The following is an 18,326-nucleotide window of genomic DNA, read 5'->3' as shown; positions in this document are numbered from 1 at the left end:
GGCTGGGTGTGGTGGCATATACTGTTAGTCCCAGCAGAGGCAGACAGAGCTCTGTGAATTCAAGGCCAGCCTGCTCAACAGAGTGAGTTCCAGGCCAGCAAAGCTACATCATGACATCCAGTTTCAAAAGAGAGAGAGAGAGAGAGAGAGAGAGAGAGAAAGAGAGAGAGAGAACAGACACAGTTCTGAATGGATGGGAGAGTGTATTTCCCATCATCATGTGTTCTGACACAGTGAAAGTAAAGCTTTTAAAAAAAAAAAATCACACCAGCAACATTTTCCATCACTTAGACCTGTCCCCCAAATGCTTCTTAACAATATATGCCTCCTCTACAGAATAGCTTTTAAGGAAATGATTACCTGGCAGTAAGCATAGTTCCCAAGGGCTTTATGAGCTTCATCAACCACAAGACACTTTATACGGGCAGCAGGACAAGCTCCTCTAGTAAGGTCGTTTACCATGACCTGAGGTGTAAGAAAAAGCACCCGCTTGCTGCACCATATGTCCTTCCTGTTGACAGCTTGAGTTGAACCTGTGAATAAAAGTGACAGTGGAACAGGGTGTTGTGGTAGCAATCCCCTGTAATCCATCACTCTAGGTTGAGGTGGAAGGACAACTGTTAAGTGCAACGCCAGCCTGCTTTAACACCTCAAGTTCCAGACCAGCCAGGGCTGTACAGCAAGACCCCGTCTCATAAACAACAACAAAACCAGAAGAAACACATACCAAGATAGTGAACATCGGAAAACTTAAGACCATCGTTGGTAGACTATAAACAAACAGCCTGGTCCAGTTTCTGAATACATTCATGCTCTGGTATTCTACTTAGCTGGGGGGGGGGGGGGGATAACTGGACAATTCGTTGAAATGTTGCATTTTGGAGTTCTGATGCAACCCAAGGGTGGAAGCAGGCTCATGGAAGACTACAATTACAATGTCTTTAGGTAATTCCTACAGAACATAAAACTTCAGGAGAAGCAAATTCTTCAATGGGGATATGCTCCTTGGATAAATTGCCAAGCACTACGTTCACAATTGCTTCAAAACACTGGCAATTTACAAGATACCCTAGAAAGTAACTAAAGCAAGTCAATGCAACAGACTTGGCTTTGCTACTACCAACTGACGGTGTTCTTGTAGTAAAGAACGTTAAGATGAACACATTCGCATTAGGACACTCTTCCTCCTGCACAGTTAATACAAGTGCCAGCCTTTCCCGGGGAGATGAGTTTTGCTCAGATACCTGTCATTTCAGCCATGTGAGACTGCGGGATACCCATCACGTGGAAGCAGGCCTCCATCTGCTGTGTCACCAGGGGTTTCGTGGGTGCCATGAAAACTACCTTGCCGGAAGGGAACCATCGGTAGAAATTATACATGACTACGGCAGCAATAAAGGTCTTTCCCAGCCCGGTGGGCAGGCACACCAGGGTGTTGCAGAACAGGGCGGTCCGGGAGATGTGCAGCTGGTAGTCGCGCACCGGACAATTGGTAGGGTAAATCCACACGGCGCCCGCAGCCGCACAGAAGCCGCCATCCTCGGGATCCAGCTGCCGCTCCGCCTCGTCCGCGGCCACCAGCAGCGCCTCGTCGTCATCCTCCTCCTGCAGCACCTCCGCCACGGCGGGCGAGCGCGCCTGGCTGCCGCCCGGGGCGCCAACACCTCGCACGAGGCTCGGGCCCCACGTCTGGAAGAGCGTTCTCTGCCGTCCGCTCATGGTGCCCCCCAGCAGCGGGGCTCCGCCGACGGACCAGCCCGGCTGGCAGCGAAACCGCCCAGGCTCGGACGCCCATCAGTCTCCGGCCCGCGACACGGTGGAACCTGGGGGCGGGACTGGCCGCAGCCCATCGGGTTGAAAACGCCGCCGCCCGGTCTTCAACGGGGAAATGATTGGCTGTTGTTCCGGAAACCTGAGAGAACGCATGCGTAGTGCGCGCCCGAGGATGGGCTCTGAATTTGGTATCCTTTGCAAGTTTTTGTTTTTGTTTTGTTTGTTTGTTTTGTTACACCCTCGACCCTCCCCAGCGAGGGTTTAAGTGCCATCTAAAACTAGGCGTGGTAGCGATTCTTGAAATGGAGGCTGGAGAATCGGGTTCAAGGTCATCCTTGGCTTAAGAGAGTTTCCAATCCAAAAGTACATAAGTAAATAGAATCTCGTTTTTACTTTGCTTCCAACGATGAGATGTCGCTACTAACGTAGCACCATTTATAATGTTAAAATACGTGACTTTGAGATCTCAGGGAACGCGCTTACTCATAATTTGTTACCTTAACCTTATTGAATATTTAAACCCAAGATGAGAGTAAAAGCAAAAATAAAAAGAGTTAAATAATTCATATTTTTCTCCACTTATGCTAAGAAAAGTGCAGTTTTCTGTGTTAGAAATAGCAACCCATTATTTTACTACTTTGCCTGTCTAAAGAAAGTGAAATGTGCTCTGGCCCTGTATTTATTGGAAAACCAAAACAAATAAGATTTTGCCTTGGGTTTCATTTTCTTTTTCCTCCGTATGTTTTTGTTCCACACAGAATCTTGCTGAGGCCCATTCTGGTCTGGAACTCGCCAAGTAGACCAAAAGGGCCTTGAACTGCCAATGCCTGCCTCAAATTACAAGGGCTATACTGGCTCCCAAGTGAGTGTTACAGGCTTGTGCTGTGTACCTGCACTATTACATAAGTACAGGCTTAGAGCTGCAAGCGTCCCTATGCACTTCTGTTAGCCATAGCTTTCTACTTCAGACTTGGGTTACCGGTACAAATCTGTTCCTTCAGTTACTGAAGCAAAGCACAAACACACCCTATAGCTGCTGCTGTACGCCACCCTCACTATTGGAAAGTGTATTTTAAGTGGAGCTTCATTACAGTGCTTTATTCTAGTTTCTAAATTTGTTTGTACACAAGCATCTGTAGTTCTGTTTGGGGGCAGTTTGCATTTAGTTTTGTGTAAATAAAAGTTTTGATGGGCAAGGACTAAGCCAATTCAGATGACAGTAGGGGAGAACTAGATAAAATGAAATGCAAACCCGAATACTGTTATTTTCTCTAAACGGTTTGCTCTCTGTACCTCTAAAGACATGGTAGGCCATAAATAAATAAGCAAGTGTGGGTAATGACTGCCCAAACATTGCCTCACAAAGCGTCAAACTAAGGAGGTTTGACGTCATCACTGCATTCAGTTGGCGAAGCCACTCCCACACATTTCTTATTCTACTTAAGAGAGTCCTCAAAACCAGGCCTTGACATCACTCCAGCACATTCCCTTTTAGGATCACGGCGGCCCCGCCCCTGTGTGCCTTCAGGCGCGTGTCCAGGCTTGGCCGAGGCTTGCAGGCTCGGAAAGGCTCGGGCTCGGAAAGCCCGCCCCTACGGCCGGCAATCTGGAAGCCATGCCTGGGCTTAGGCTCGCGGGACCAAAGGCGAAGGCCACGCCCCCTCCGGGCATTGCGCATGCCCTGGCCACGCCTCGGGGACGGGGCCACGCAGGACTAGCGGGCTGACTCAGACTAGAGGCCCCACCCCTAGAGCGTGGCGCAAACCCAGGCCACGCCCCGGGGCGGAGCATCGCTGGACTGAGGCGGGCTGGCTCAGTGCAGCGGCGGCAGCGGGGGAAGATGGCGGCGGCTGTTCCCCAGCGTGCTTGGACCGTGGAGCAGTTGCGCAGCGAGCAGCTGCCCAAGAAGGACATTATCAAGTTTCTGCAGGATCACGGTTCAGATTCGGTACCAGAGGCACCTGGGAGGCCGGGTCGGGGCGATCCAGGGCCGCTTCACCCCCCTGAGATGCCTTACATCCCGGATTCCTCGGTGCCCCCGCCCTCGCCTTCTGTGGCCGGTGCTGGCCAGGCCCGAGCGGCCCTCGTGAGCTCGTACCCTCCCGCCCCTTGGGCCGCCCCCGCTTCCGCGGGCCTGGGCCTGTTTTCCCCAGCCAGGCGAGCGAGCTTCCCTCGTAGATTTAAATCTCGGTTTGGATCTGTGAGGGCGATTGAGAAAAAGGAACCTGAGATGTTGGTGTCTGAGGCGGGGGCGAGGAATGAGGAACGCAGGATTCCCGGGCGCAGAGTGCTTGGCCCCTGGGAAATGGGAGGGGTGTAAAGATGTGGGGAGCCATGTGTGCAGCTTGTCTGACCAATTTACTAAATACCGAACTTTAATAATCTGTGATTTTTTGAAAAACCCATGACATTATGGTTTAACTATTTTGTTACAAAATCATTTTACCTTTATAATTAGGGGGATTCGATTTGAAATTTTTATACCGGGGTCTCCTATGGTTATGAACACGCAGATTTGTAGAGTCACAGGTTATTCTTGTCAGACTTGACTTTTTGTACTTCAGAAATGATCGTTCCAATCACCACCTTTTAAATGTTTTTTTTTGGGGGGGGCAACGTCTGTCGTAGCCCACACTGGCCACAAACTCCTGATCCCCTTTCCTTGGCCTCTCAAATGCTAGAGGTAGGAGTCATGCGCCACCATGTCGTCGTCATGTTCCCTATCTCTAAATTGCTGAATGATTGTACAAGCTGGTGTTCATCTATCTACCATCTGAAATCAGAAGGTGCAGCCTGAATTTGATTTTCTTACAGGTTTTCAAATTCCAAAATGTCAAAATATCAAGTGTTCTGTGATAAAGTATGAAAATGCTTTTGGTGACAGCCATTTAAATGCATGTTTTCCAGTGATCATTCACAAACTCAGGCTATGTTTTTCCAGTCGTACTATTACCACAATCTTAAGTTTCCGGGTTCTTTTGAAAGAACTGTATTTTCACTTAGGATCTTGACTGGGAGATTCAAGAACTCTTACACTTCCAATTCCTCGAATATGCATAATCTGGCATCAGGATATAGTTCAGCTACCATTTATATAATGTGTAGTAAGAGTAGGAACTATGCTCCATGTTTATATATACAAGGATGAAAAGGAAAAGACTCCATGCAGATAGACCCTTATGCCATTTTAATGGAATTATTTTTTATTGAGCCTTTCTGATTTTCAACAAAAGTAGAGTTAGGCATTTAATACCTCGATATTATACATCTTTAATCTGTCTTAAAACAGTTTATCCCAATGTAGACTTTTAATTACTGACCCGACTTGGACATTTTCAGGAGATTTGGAACATCATACTATTTTGTAATAAGTGCATGGCCCCCAATGATCATTTTCTTACCTTCATTAGTTGATGGTCATTATTTCTGTTAATTGTAAAAGTATTAGATAGTTGTATTTTAGATATATTCTGGACTCATTCAAAGAAATCACAAGAGTACTGAAGTAACTGATTACTTGTTTTGCCAGCCTTTTATCACTGAAAATATTTTTTTTTAAATGCAGTTTTCAGCCTTGTCTTAGCCACCCATTTATAGCACAGGTGATAGTACACACCTTCAATCCCAGAAGTTTAAGTAGATAGATCTCTGTGAATTCCAGGTCAGCCTGAACTACACAGTAAATTCTAGACTGGCCACTGTAACTTTTTGAGACTTCCTCTCAAAGGGGTTGGATTGCGGTGGTAGTGCACACCTTTAATCCCAGCACTTGGGAAATCAGAAGCAGGTGGAGCTCTGTGAGTTCGAGGCCAGCCTGGTCTACAGAGGGAGTTCCAGGACAGCTCTAAAGCTACACAGAGAAGCCCTGTCTCAAAAAAAAAAAAAAAAAAAAAAAAAAAAAAAAACACCAAAAAAGAAACAAAACAACAAGCAACTTCCAAATACAGTAAAGGAAGCAGACTAGAATAAAAGACTGAAGAAATGGCTCAGTGGGTGAAGTGCTTGCCACACAAGTATAATGCTTAAGATGCCAGAACCATCTGAAGCTACAGGAAGTAGTAGTACTTATATCACAGTGCTGCATGGGAAGTGGAGACTAGAGAACCTCAGAAGCTCTTAGGACTCCTAGCCTGCAAGAGAGAACCTGTCTCAAAATGGAAAGCAAGGACTGTGGGCACACCGCGCATGCTTTTTGTATGTCCACACAGCCACACCCACCCACTGCCAAACAGATTTTTTTTTTCTTTTTGGTAGGGGGGATTTTGAGACAGGGTTTCTCTGTATTGCTTTGGAGCCTGTCCTAGAACTAGATCAGGCTGACCTGCCTCTGCCTCCCTAGTACTGGAACTAAAGATGTGTGCCACCAACGCCCAGCTTAATTTTTATCACAAAATTTCTAACCCTCACTTGATTTTAAGAGAAACATACTATGAATTGGTTTTATTATTATTATTGCTTATTTTTTGTTTCTTGAGACAGTCTTACTGTGAAGTATTGTTAGGTGGCCTAAAACTCTGCATTCTTGCAGGTGCTTTGTTATTTTACATTTACTTATTTGTTTGTTTATTTATTTATTGGCTTAATATGGTGAGCTTCTAAAGGCATGCTAATGGCATTCTACCAGGAGCAGCTGCTTATAGTATGCTTGATGTCTAGATAGTCTTTTCTATGTATTCTGTAATGGGAAAAAGGTTACAATGGATCTATCTCCCATACACTATAGTTCTAACCCTTTAATATTTAAAATATGCCTTTTAAAATGGGATAGAAAATACAGTGTTTATTTCTTCATTGTTACTATTGAAAATGTAGCAACTACCACAAAAAGATTGTTTCTAAGTTTCTTGATTTTTGAGACAAGGTCTTACTGTCTTTACAGACTAGTCTTGAATTCCTGAGGTCAAGGGATCCTCCTGCCTCACACTACAGCTCCATCACACCAGGCTCCATTTTCTTTGTTTTGTTTTGTTTTGAGAAAGGGTCCCGTGTATCTCAGCCTAGTCTTGAACTCAGTATGTACCTGGCTGTGGCCTTGATACTTCAGTGCTGGGATTTCAGGTGTGTGTCTGCAAAACCAGTTTATGTGGTGTGTGGAATGGATCCTGGGTTTTGTGTGTACCAGGCAAGCACTCCTATCTTCTGAGCCACATTACATCCTCAGCTCCAGATTCCATTTCTAATTTTAGATCCTTGCTACTGGAGGGAAATTTTTTTAATTAATGAGCTTTTCTCTTTGTAGTTTCTTGCAGAGCATAAACTATTGGGAAACATTAAAAATGTAGCTAAGACTGCTAATAAGGACCATTTGGTTACAGCCTATAACCATCTTTTTGAAACTAAGGTAAGTGATAACATCCTATTAGAAGAACTTCATTTAGAAATTTTATTTTCACATACAAATTTTAAATGGATTGCTTTTTGAAGAATAAGTTGAGGTTTTTCCACCTGCAGTTTTTCTTAACAATGATCATAATTTGGACTTTCTGTCTTATCAAGAAAGGCTAGTTTGTAACATGGTTGAATGTGTGGGGTTATTTTTAAAGGAACCATATTTAAAAAAAAAAAAAAAAAAAAAAAACACCTAGTAGTAGAAATCAAAATGTAAAAATCTTAAGTCATAAATCCATTAAGTCAGTTGACATTCTCTACACTGCTATAACTTGTTATGTGGAAACAGTGAGTTCTATGTCATGGAAGAATTTAGACTAGTTTAGATGATAAAAACAGACTGAAAGAAATTCTTTAATGTTTGCTCACTACAGAGTGATCACCATCTACAAAAAAGGGTTTTTACTGAAAGAGCTGTTGAGTAGTATATGTCTGATTTCCTTTTCTGAAGGTAATGGTACTTATGAAATGATATGAGTGTCATAATTTACTTTATTTAAACCAGTAATATCTTGGTTTTTTAGATGATTCCCTTCTGTGATTTGCTTTTGAGTTATTAATACATAAATGTGTCTTCATTGTGCTCATTTATTGAAAGGGTGGAATCTAGACACTCTTGTTAGTTCCTGGCCTGTCTCCAATACTCATGTTAGAATTTTTTTACAGCGTTTCAAGGGTACTGAAACTGTAAGTAAAGTTTCTGAGCAAGTGAAAAATGTGAAGCTTAATGATGATAAACCCAAGGAAGCCAAGTCTGAAGAGACTCTTGATGAGGTTTGTATATGATATCATTTACTTTCCTTCTTTTACTACTAGGGATTGAACCTAGGACTTTAGGCATGGTAGGCAAGTGTTCTACCACTACATTAACTCCAAGTACTTTTAATTTTGAGGACTTCACTAAGTTGTGTAGGCTGGCCTCCATAACCTAACTAGCAGGGATTAGCCCCTAGCCCAGCTAACATTTGCTTTATAAATAAACTAGGTGTGGTTGATTGCAGCTACTTTTCAGAATGAAGGTATACACTCCCTATTTTTAGTATAGAAGTAAACCAAAGAGCAGTAGCTTCTGGCCAGAGCTCCTAGGCTTTCTGAACTATTTTAAGAACCTGATCTGGAAGTGGAAGCTAAGTTGGGCTGAATTAAAGAAACTTCCTTTTAAGTTATTTTTAGCTTTTTCTAATGAACAAGATGTGCCAAGTATGGAAACAGCCCATGCTTGGCTTCAGGGTATGGGTTCTTTTCCCATCTCTCTCACCCCAGGTGAGAGAGATGTATAAAGGTTGAAAAATCTGAGTAATCATTTGGAGATTTTTTGGTTTGGAGACAGGGTTTTGTTTTTAATCTAGGTTGACTTCAACATCTTTTTTTTTTTTTTTTTTTTTTTTTTTTGCCTGATTCACCCAAGCAAAATTGTAGGCCCAGCTTTATACTTACTCATTGCAAGCAGTCAGGATCAGTGATAATAATCTACATTTAGTTTTATAGCATTTGGGTATGTATTCACAAACTGTAAGTTAAGATGTAGTAAAGTCAAATAGTTACATAATTAAAGCCAGTGAATTTTACAGTCTTTTTCAGAAAGAAGAAATTAATGTAGGTGGGTATGTACTTACAGAACAATTTGGAGATTTAATATAACTGTGTTTGATGACTGTTTTATCTATTGAGTAAATACTAAGTGACTACAAAAGTTAATAAATCTGTGATTACTATAGGGTTTCAAAAGCAATGAGCATAGTGTATCCTCGTGGAAATTAGGTATAAGACAAAATGATACATTGTCGAAGAGTTAAGAAAGGGGGTGGTGGTAATGGTGCACACCTATAATCCTAACCCTCAGGAGGCAGAGAAGGCAGAGCTCTGATTTCGAGGCCAGCCTGGGCTAGATAGTGAGTACCAAGCCAGTGAGGGCTATGTAGTACAACTCATTCTCAAAAAAAATAAAAAATTAAGAAAAAGAATTTCTAGCAAAACACAATTCTGGGGTTTTTGTTTAAGTCCTATATCTTTGACCATTATTTTTTGGCTTAGAAGTCCTATGAATGCTTAACACTACTTTTACTTCTCTTGTGTCCTTAGGACTAAAGCTCTCATTTGTTTTATTAAATTGGGAACATTGAAGTCAATTCCACACTCTCTTCCTGGCTCTTGTAGTCTTTTAGTAATACTGTACACATCCCTGGGGTCATTTTCTATGTTCTTACTGTGAAACTACAAAGGAAAAAAAATGAAGAAACAAGCACGAAGTGTTAATTAGGCCTGTTCTGAATTCATGTTAGTTTGGTAAATTTGTGGCCAAAGTCACAAGTCAATATTCTAAAATCAGGATACAGTTCATTCCCCTCATGGGTACTCATGTAGCTCATAGGATACATTTCTCTTAAAAAAAAATGATGGGCTGATGCAATAGCTCAGTTGGTAAAAATATTCTCATTATAGGAGAAAGGACTCAGGAATTTCTAAAACCCATGTTAAGCTAGATAGAGTAGTAGATTGTCTGCAGTTCTAGCACTCCAAGGAGGTGGGAAGCAGGAACAGAAACCCCAGAAATTTGTTGCAACCAGGCTACCCTCTAACACATGATGATCCTCCTTCCTCGGTCTCCCAAGGGCTAGGATTCACATAGGCTATCATGCCCAAATTGTGTTGTCTTTTTTGTTTGTTGGTTGGTTTGGTTTGTGTGTGTGCGTGTTTACTGGGGCAGAAGAAGAGCGTTGGGGCTCAATTTAATATTTCTCTGCTGATCTGCTGATGGATACTCTCCTGGGATATAGGATGCTTAATATCTCATGCTGTTGGTTTTGTCAATATACAGTACTAGTCACATGGGAAAGGGAACCACCATGGAAGATTGGCTGTGGTCAGATTGGTCTATGGCCATGTCTGTGGGGGTATTCTCTTGATTGATGTGGGAGAGCCCAGCCCACCCTGGGCAAATGATCTAAGGTTATATAAGAAAGCAAGCTGAGCAAGCCAGTAATCTTCTATCTGTACCTGCCTTTACTTCTGAGACATGAAGGCATAAATAAACCCTTTCCCTAAGTGTAGTTGGTTGTTTTTACTCTTTTGGTTCCTTTACTCTTTTGTTCTTAGTTCTTTTGGGGTCAACCACCCAGCACCCAAATAAACTACACAGATGCTTATTCTTATGAATGCCAGGCTTTAGCTTGGCTTATTTCTAGCCAGCTTTTCTTAATTTAAATTAATCCCAACTATCTTTTACCTCTAGGTTTTTATCTTTCTCTGTTTCTGTATATCTTTCTTTTTCTTACTCTGTGGCTTGCTGTGTAGCTGGGTGGCTGACCCTTGGAGTCATCTTACTTATGCTGCTCCTTGATCTTTCCTCCCAGATTTCTCCTATTCCTTTCTCCTGCCTTGCTATTGGCCATTCATCTCTTTATTAGACCAATTAGATGTTTTAGATAGGCAAAGTAACACAGCTTCAGAGTTAAAGAAATGCAACATAAAAGAATACAGGACAGTCAGATGGTGGTGTCCCATGCCTTTAATCTCAGCACTCAGGAGGCAGATCTCTGAGTTTGAGGACAGCTACAGAGAAACCCTGTCCCCAAAAAAAAAAAAAAAAAAACTTACAATAATACTCTACAGTACCCAAGTTTTTTTTTTTTTTTTTTTGGATCATGATGCTTGTCATAGTCATACCAACAGAAACTAGGCTAGGAATACATCCCTAAGCCCCTCCCACTTGTAACAATTTATACCTTCTCCAGACAATACTGAGTTCCTGAGGAAGCAAATTCCTTGTAGAAGATGTACTGTTGTTATAAAATTGCAATATAGTGCTGGTGAGATGTGATGCACCACTGCTACATGCCTGAGAGTACTAATTTTTCTTTTTTTTTTTTTTTAAGATTATTTATTATGTATGCAGTGTTCTGCTAGCATGTATGCCTGCAGGCCAGAATAGGGTACCAGATCTCATGGATGGCTGTGAGCCACCATGTGGTTGCTGGGAATTGAATTCGAGACGACAGTAGTAATTTTGAACATCAGTCAAGAACTACCTATGTCATAGATATACTCAGCAGATTTTAAATTTGTGTAGACAGTTTTGTTCGGAGCTAAGCTCCATTTACATGAATGGGTGAATGTGCCTTTTAAGGAAGACAAACAGTGAAGGAGAGGGATTGGCAAAGACTTGACAGGAGCAGGAAGTGCAGATGTTTTTAAGACCCAATATGGAGTAGGAAACTTTTGTGTTGCCAGTTATGCTCTTAAACTACAGACTGAGACAAGAAAGCCTAAACCTTTAGCAATGGCTGGAACAGACAGTAAATTCTTCTGTGTGTATTGAATTTCTCAGAGGGATAACCCTAGAGCAGTAGCTCTCAACCTTCCTAATGCTGTGACCCTTTTAATACAGTTCTTCGTGTTGTAGTGACCCACAACCATAAGATTATTTCCTTTCTACTTCATAACTAATTTTGCCATTATTATGAGTCATAGTGTAGGTATCTGATTTGCAGGATATCTGGTATGTGACGCCCTAAAATAAGGCCCTTCAGTGTTGGAAAGTATTACTGCTCCTCACAGGCCAAGATTCAGACCTAACCCAGAAGAGGATAAGACCCTGGTTAGTTTGGTCAATAAAATCTTTACCAAAGGGAGGAGAGACCATCAGCAGAGAGACTAAACAAGTTTAACTCAAGTTTTGGAAAGTGCAGGAATCTAGAGTCAAGGGAAGCAGACAGTTGAATGCATGACTTGACCAATTGCAAATAGGTAAGGAGGAAAGAGTAAAAATACTGTTTCTCTCATTTCCAAACTCAGGAACAAAATATATTTTAAATCCTTGATATCTAGCCTTGCCACTTGTTTTAAAAGATTTGTAAGCCAAAAATTAATGTGGATAATGCCAATCCATTTCTAAATACCATTTGTTTGCATTAGCATATTTCCCTCCAAAATTTGTTACAGCTCAGACTGTCCCGGAACTTGATATGTAGACAAACTAGGCTGGCCTTGAACACACAGATCTACCTTTCTCTGCCTCTGACTGTTGGGATTGTGTGCCATCATTCTTGGTTCCATCTAAAATTCTCGAGTTGTATTCAGGCTGTGGATGGAGGCAACATCACTGTATTAATTTTTATTGGATATGCTAAAGACAAAATCTGGTGATACAGCTGGTAGGGGATGTCATAGTACTTTGAGAATTTAGTATTTTTCTAACTTTGAGGATTTTTGGTACTGGATAATTAAGGGCATGCCCATTTTAGTTTCAAAGGATGCTATTAATTATGGCCTCGTGTAAATAATCTCATCATTGTATTAAGATATTTTCTTAACTCATGTTGGCTACAAGTAGCTTGTTTATCTGACTATTTTTGGTAACCATTAGATATCAGTATTCTGTCATCTTTTTTAAAAGGACATAAATAACTATGTATTTTATTTTTAGGGTCCACCGAAATATACAAAATCTATTCTTAAAAAGGGAGATAAGACAAACTTCCCCAAAAAGGGAGACATTGTTCACTGCTGGTATACCGGGACACTCCCAGATGGAACTGTTTTTGATACTAATATTCAAACAAGTAAGTCTTATCTCTTATGCAACAGCAAAGACCATTCTTTTTCTTTGCTGATATCTTTTGTACTAGGATTTTCTTGGCGCTCTACCATTTATGGGTTGTTGGCTGACTAATCTTGATCATTTGGGAAGGAGGTAGGACTGGAAGAAAACTTTGTGTCTATTTTAGAACCATTAGATTATGAAAGAGGTTTAGCTTGGCTCTTAGTTGTGGCACTCCAAGAGCACAATGAAAGTGTTATATGCTCCAATCCTGGTGTTAGATGCTGTTTGTCCTAAAAAAGTGGAGACTACATGAAGAGAAGCACTTAAGGGGCCAGGATTGAGGGAAGTCAGTGTCACAGCTCCACAGGAGTGAGGAGCTTGTTCTTATTGAAAAAGCATTCATATCCCTTATACATCTAATCATTACTTATAGGTTCCTTTGAAGCCTCATTATCAGGGTAGTAAGGAAAAGCAATATTCAAACCTAGCAAAGTCCCTTTTAGTGTAAAAGACAAAATAGAAATAATCCCAGCACTCTGGAGACAAAAGGCTGGAAATTCACTGTACATTCAAGGTCTAAGTAATGAGTTCTAGACCAGCTGCATAGTAAGATTCTCCTTCACAAGAAGAAAGTAGGCAGTCACAGCATGTAATTTAGCTTCCTGATCCTCTGCTTTCAGGGTGTGTTCACCTTGAGTATACAGGCAACTATAAGTAGGTATGTGTGTGTCACAATAATCATATACTTGAAATGTGTTTTAAGATTACTCTTGTAACTTTGTTGGACGATTCTTAAATACCTAATACAGTTTAGAAGGTAATTAAAGCTATAGTTATTTGATTTAAAGGTACATCTGTTTTACAGGTTCAAAGAAGAAGAAAAATGCCAAGCCTTTAAGCTTCAAGGTCGGAGTAGGCAAGGTTATCAGAGGAGTAAGTAGAATCCCTAGGTTTGTTGTTTGCAGTGTAAGGCTCTTAAAAAGTTTGGATTGTGGGGATGGTGAGCACATTTGTAATGGAACACTTGACTTGCATGGTCCTACTACTTTAGATTCTGAACATGTCTTAGTTATTCTTTTGCTCTGAAGTGACACCATGGTCATGGCAGCTCATATAATTGAAGGCTTGCATAGTTTCAGAACCATAGTCCATTAATGTCATGGTAGGGAACATGAAGAAATGGTGCTGGAAAAGCAGCTGAGAGCTTTACTTCCTGATCTGTAGGCAGAGAGATGCTGGGCATTTAAAACCTCAGAGCCCACCCCCCAGCAACACATCTCCTCCAACTAGGCCATACTTGTTTTTGTTTATCAAGATAGGGTTGTTAGAGCCGGTTTTCCCTGCTAGCCTGGTCCCACCGCCATGCTAGCCCCAAATAACACACAGAGATGCTGCATTAGATATAAAGCTGTAGGCCAGTTACTAGTTTCTTATTGGCTAGCTCTGTCTTAAGTATTAACCCATTTCTATTAATCTAAGTATTTCCACGTGGTCTCATCTTACTGGAGAGTAGGGATGGCATTTTACTCTGTCCTCCATGATGAATCCCTCCTACTCACTCCTTGTCTCCTAGTCCCGCCTATCTTGTTTTCCTATTGGCCAACAGTGCTTTATTCATTAACCAATAAGAGAAACATATTTACAGAATGACATCCCCCATCACAGGGTTTCTCTATATTGTTTTGTAGACCAGGCTAGCTTCTAACTCAGAGATCTACCTGCCTGTCTCCCAAAGGCTGGGATTAAAGGTATGTCCCACCACACCTGGTAAGGCCACACTTCTTAATTCTTCAAAGCAGTTTATCAACTGGGGACTAAACACTCAAATATATGAGCCTATGGGGACATTATCATTCAAATCACAAAAACATACAATAAACAATAATAATCAGGTTAGAGATAGAGTAAAAATGATCTTTAAAGTCAGACAGACTTTGTAGTGTCTTGCTGACTGACCTGGTACATGTTTTGAAGGTGTTACTTTACCCATCCATCATGTTAAGAATCCTGGGCTAGGCATGCTCGTTCACATCTTTCATTCCAGAATTCCTAGTGGATGCAGCTAGATCTGGAATTGGAGGCATCACCCAGGTCTACATATCAAGTTTCAGCATAGACAGGCCTACTTAGAAACCCTGTCTCAAAAATAAACAAGAATACTGACAAAACTTGAACTATAAGCTTTAGGAAGTATAATTTGATATGATGAGGACTCATGCAGTAAAATAATCTTACTGGAGAAAAAAACGGCCTTTCATAAGTTTTGTTTGTTTTAATATGGGAAGGAAGTTTTATTGGGAGAAGGGGGTGGAGGAAGGGAGGGGAGACAGAGAAAGAGAGACAGATCTCTCTGCCTCAGAAATGGCAGAAAGGGCATTTAGGATGTTTTTTGTTGTATGTACTTATATGCCCAAGCATGAGAGAAATAACAAAGTAAATCTTAAGGATAAGTTAAGCTTAAGTAGGATTAACTGTTATTACATTATATTGAAAAAAAGTACAAGTTGGGTTGCTAATTTCCTCAGATTATGTTTAGGTTTCTCAAGACAGGGTTCCTCTGTAGTTTTTTTTTTTTTTTTTTTCCCATGTTAGGGTCTACCTCTTGTTTTACTGAGATTTCTTAGTAACTCAAATGGTGTTATCCAAACTGTTTACTTAATGTAGGTTTAAAAATATGACATTGTTTTAACTGTAAGATGAGGCTTAAAGTTCCTCTGTAGAACTCAAAATGGAGTAAAACAGCAAGTCAGAGGTTTTAGTGAAAGGTATAGCTTGACTGGCGTGTATAAGGATTGGTCTCTAGCCAAACAAACAAACAAAGACTGAGTGGAGCTTTGCTTTTAACTTGAAACTTCATATTGAAGAAATTTAGATTTAGTAATTTATCTAAGCACATTATTTTAAGGAAATAATAATTTTTAAAAGATTATTATTTTGGTTTTATGACACAGGGTTTCTGTGTGAAACCGCCCTAGTTGTCCTGGAACTATCTCTGTAGACCAGGCTGGCCTCTGACTCTCAAGTGCTGAGATTAAAGGTGTGAGCCATCACTGCCTGGCTGAAGATCATTTTTATACTCATGGTGGCACACACTTTAAACCCAGCACTTAAGAGGCAGAGGCAAGTGGTTGTGTATGCACTCAAGGCCAGCCTGATATATAAAGGATGCATAAGCCATGACTACACAGAAAAACATTATGTCTATTTGCTGTTCTGTAATTACAAGTATTTTGTTCTTGCTTTTAGTGGGATGAAGCACTCCTGACTATGAGTAAAGGAGAAAAGGCTCGACTGGAGATTGAACCAGAATGGGCCTATGGAAAGAAAGGACAGCCTGATGCCAAGTATCCTTTTTTCCTTTATTTTACACACACACTCTCTCACACTCACTAACCAACACAAAACCCCTACATATTTAAGATCTGGGCCAGTGAGATAGATAGCTCAGCAGGTAAGGTGTTTGTCACCAGTCCTTTAACCTGAATTACTCTTGGAACCTACATGGTGGAGGAGAGAATGCCCACAGGTTGTTCTTGGACCTACATTTGCATACTGTGGTATGTGCTCAGAAAGACATGCACATAAATACAGTAGCATTTTTTAAGAAAAGACTACCTGAAAGTGTGAAAGATGTTGTGGAAACAGGCTGTCAAATCAAGAATCATTTCTGCATAGCTTTCCTGATACACATAATTCTGTCTACCTTGGCCACAAGAAAATCATTGCCTGGCTGATACTTTTATATCTTCCTTGCTATGCCAGGTTGGAACTGTACAGACAAGTCTTGAATCATGTGTCTGCTTCCAAAAGTCCTAGGGATTAAAAGTGTGCAACATGTTAACAACTGACATTATTTATTATTCTTAAATCAACTTAACAATTGAGCTTTTGGGGCTGGAGAGATGGCTCAGAGGTAAAGAGCACTGACTACTCCAAAGAACTCAGTCAGGTTCAATTCTCAGCACCCAAATGGCAGCTCACAACTGTCTGTAACTTCAAGATCTCACACCCTTACACAGACAAACAGCTGAAACTGCAATGCCCAACAAATAAATTTTTTACAGGCAAATTTCTCCCCTTTTTTTGGAGAAAGGGTCTTGTATCTCTGGCTAGCCTTAAATTTTCTAATCTTCCAGATGCCAAGAGTCATACTTAGGAACAGTTTTGTGCTATAGTATCATTTAACTGAATGAGAATTCAAAGTTTAGAAATGGAACAAAGGAACAATGGTTATCACATGTAAAATGAAGACCACAAGACAAATGTTAGTAAGCATTTATTAATAATTACAGTACTTCTACGACAAACTGGTTTGTCAGCATTTACAGAAAGCAGAAAGGCAATTCTAGACTTTAAATAGTCAAGTGGAAAGTAATTTTTAGCTGTTGATTCTATACTTGTTGGCCAAATAGTTTTGATAGTAGTTATGGGGAATAAGGAGTAAAGTTAAGGTTGGAAATCATCTTTAGTCTAAAAAAGTTAAGTTCACATACAGAGTGAGTTCCAGGACAGGGTTGAAAGCTACAGAGAAACCCTGTCTCGAAAAACAAAACAAAAAGTTAAATTCATTTTAGCTAGCCCACAGCTTCATCTCATGTGAAAGCATTGTTAAGACTGATCTGATGTGTGTAAAAAAAGTCATTACTTTTCTTTTCCTTTTTTGTTTTTTTGGAGATGGTTTCTCTGTGTAGCCCTGGCTATCCTGGAATTGCCTGCCTCTGGCCTCCCAGTGCTGGTATTATAGTTGTGTGCCACCAAGCATTCTTGAATTTAGCTTTTAATTCACAGTAGGCACCATGATCTGCCTCATACAAATGCTGATTAACTTAGATGTTTTAAGTACTATGTAGCAGCCTTCATAAGATAATGGCTAATTCAGTAGCATTAGTGAGGGCTACCTTTGAACTAACTCTCTCCAGCACACAAATGTTGGGACTTAGGGGTGTGTCACCAAACCAACACTCCTTTTGAGCTTAAATTACTAATTTGCCAAATTTCACAATTCTAATATTAATACTGTGGTTTAGTGTTTGGGGGAGAGGCACTTTTCATCAAATTTACCTTGACCATTTCTCACAGAATTCCACCAAACACCAAACTCATTTTTGAAGTGGAATTAGTAGATATTGACTGAAACCAGTGTGATTCAGATCTGAAGACATCAGCAACAATAAAAACTTGGCCTTGTGACTAATTAGAGCTTGTTACTATTTTAAGGGAAGAGTGGACTGGAAAATTCAGAGTTAAAGCTTGTTTACTTGATCTCAATTTTTGAGAAATGTAATCCCCTGGAAGTCCCTTTAAGTCTCAGATATTTTACTATAGCTGTGTAAAGTATTAAAGAAAACTGCTTTTCCTTTTACCTCGTGTTATAAACTAAAAGGCTCAATAAAAATGTCATGGATTGTCTTGATTTGACTGATTTATTTCATGTTGCTATATTAATGTTCAGATTAGGTAAGTAGGACTCGGGAATTCATCCAAATAGAGTATTAATTAAGGTGGCTAACTTTGTCTAGAACATTTAAAAAATATTTCTCAATGGTGAAAAGTCAAGGACACAGAACTTGATGCAACATCCTCATAGGAAGATAATAAATTTAGAGAAATCTAACTTCAAAAC

General features: G+C 40.6%; 2 protein-coding genes across 2 annotated transcripts in view; one reads left to right on the top strand and one right to left on the bottom strand.

Annotated features, from left to right (window-relative positions):
• Fancm (FA complementation group M) overlaps positions 1-1,813 on the bottom strand; it is a 50,694-nt gene extending 48,881 nt beyond the window's left edge. Inside the window, exons 1-2 of the mRNA XM_051195913.1 lie at positions 1,245-1,813; positions 361-533 (exon numbers count right to left, since the gene is read on the bottom strand). Of these exons, the coding sequence (XP_051051870.1) occupies positions 361-533; positions 1,245-1,719 (648 nt within the window). The 5' untranslated portion in view covers positions 1,720-1,813. The remainder of the gene's footprint in view (positions 1-360; positions 534-1,244) is intronic.
• A 1,739-nt stretch (positions 1,814-3,552) lies between these two features.
• On the top strand, positions 3,553-18,112 carry Fkbp3 (FKBP prolyl isomerase 3). The gene is made up of 7 exons (XM_051195912.1): positions 3,553-3,721; positions 7,013-7,114; positions 7,828-7,935; positions 12,587-12,722; positions 13,569-13,636; positions 15,950-16,047; positions 17,783-18,112. Exons 1-7 carry the CDS (start codon positions 3,614-3,616, stop codon positions 17,835-17,837), a joined length of 675 nt encoding a protein of 224 aa, XP_051051869.1. The 5' UTR covers positions 3,553-3,613; the 3' UTR covers positions 17,838-18,112.
• Positions 18,113-18,326: the final 214 nt, after the last annotated feature.

This window comes from Phodopus roborovskii, unplaced genomic scaffold (assembly GCF_943737965.1).
Source record: "Phodopus roborovskii unplaced genomic scaffold, PHOROB, whole genome shotgun sequence".
Classification (NCBI taxonomy): Eukaryota; Metazoa; Chordata; class Mammalia; order Rodentia; family Cricetidae; genus Phodopus; species Phodopus roborovskii.
This window is presented reverse-complemented; position numbering and strand designations above follow the sequence as displayed.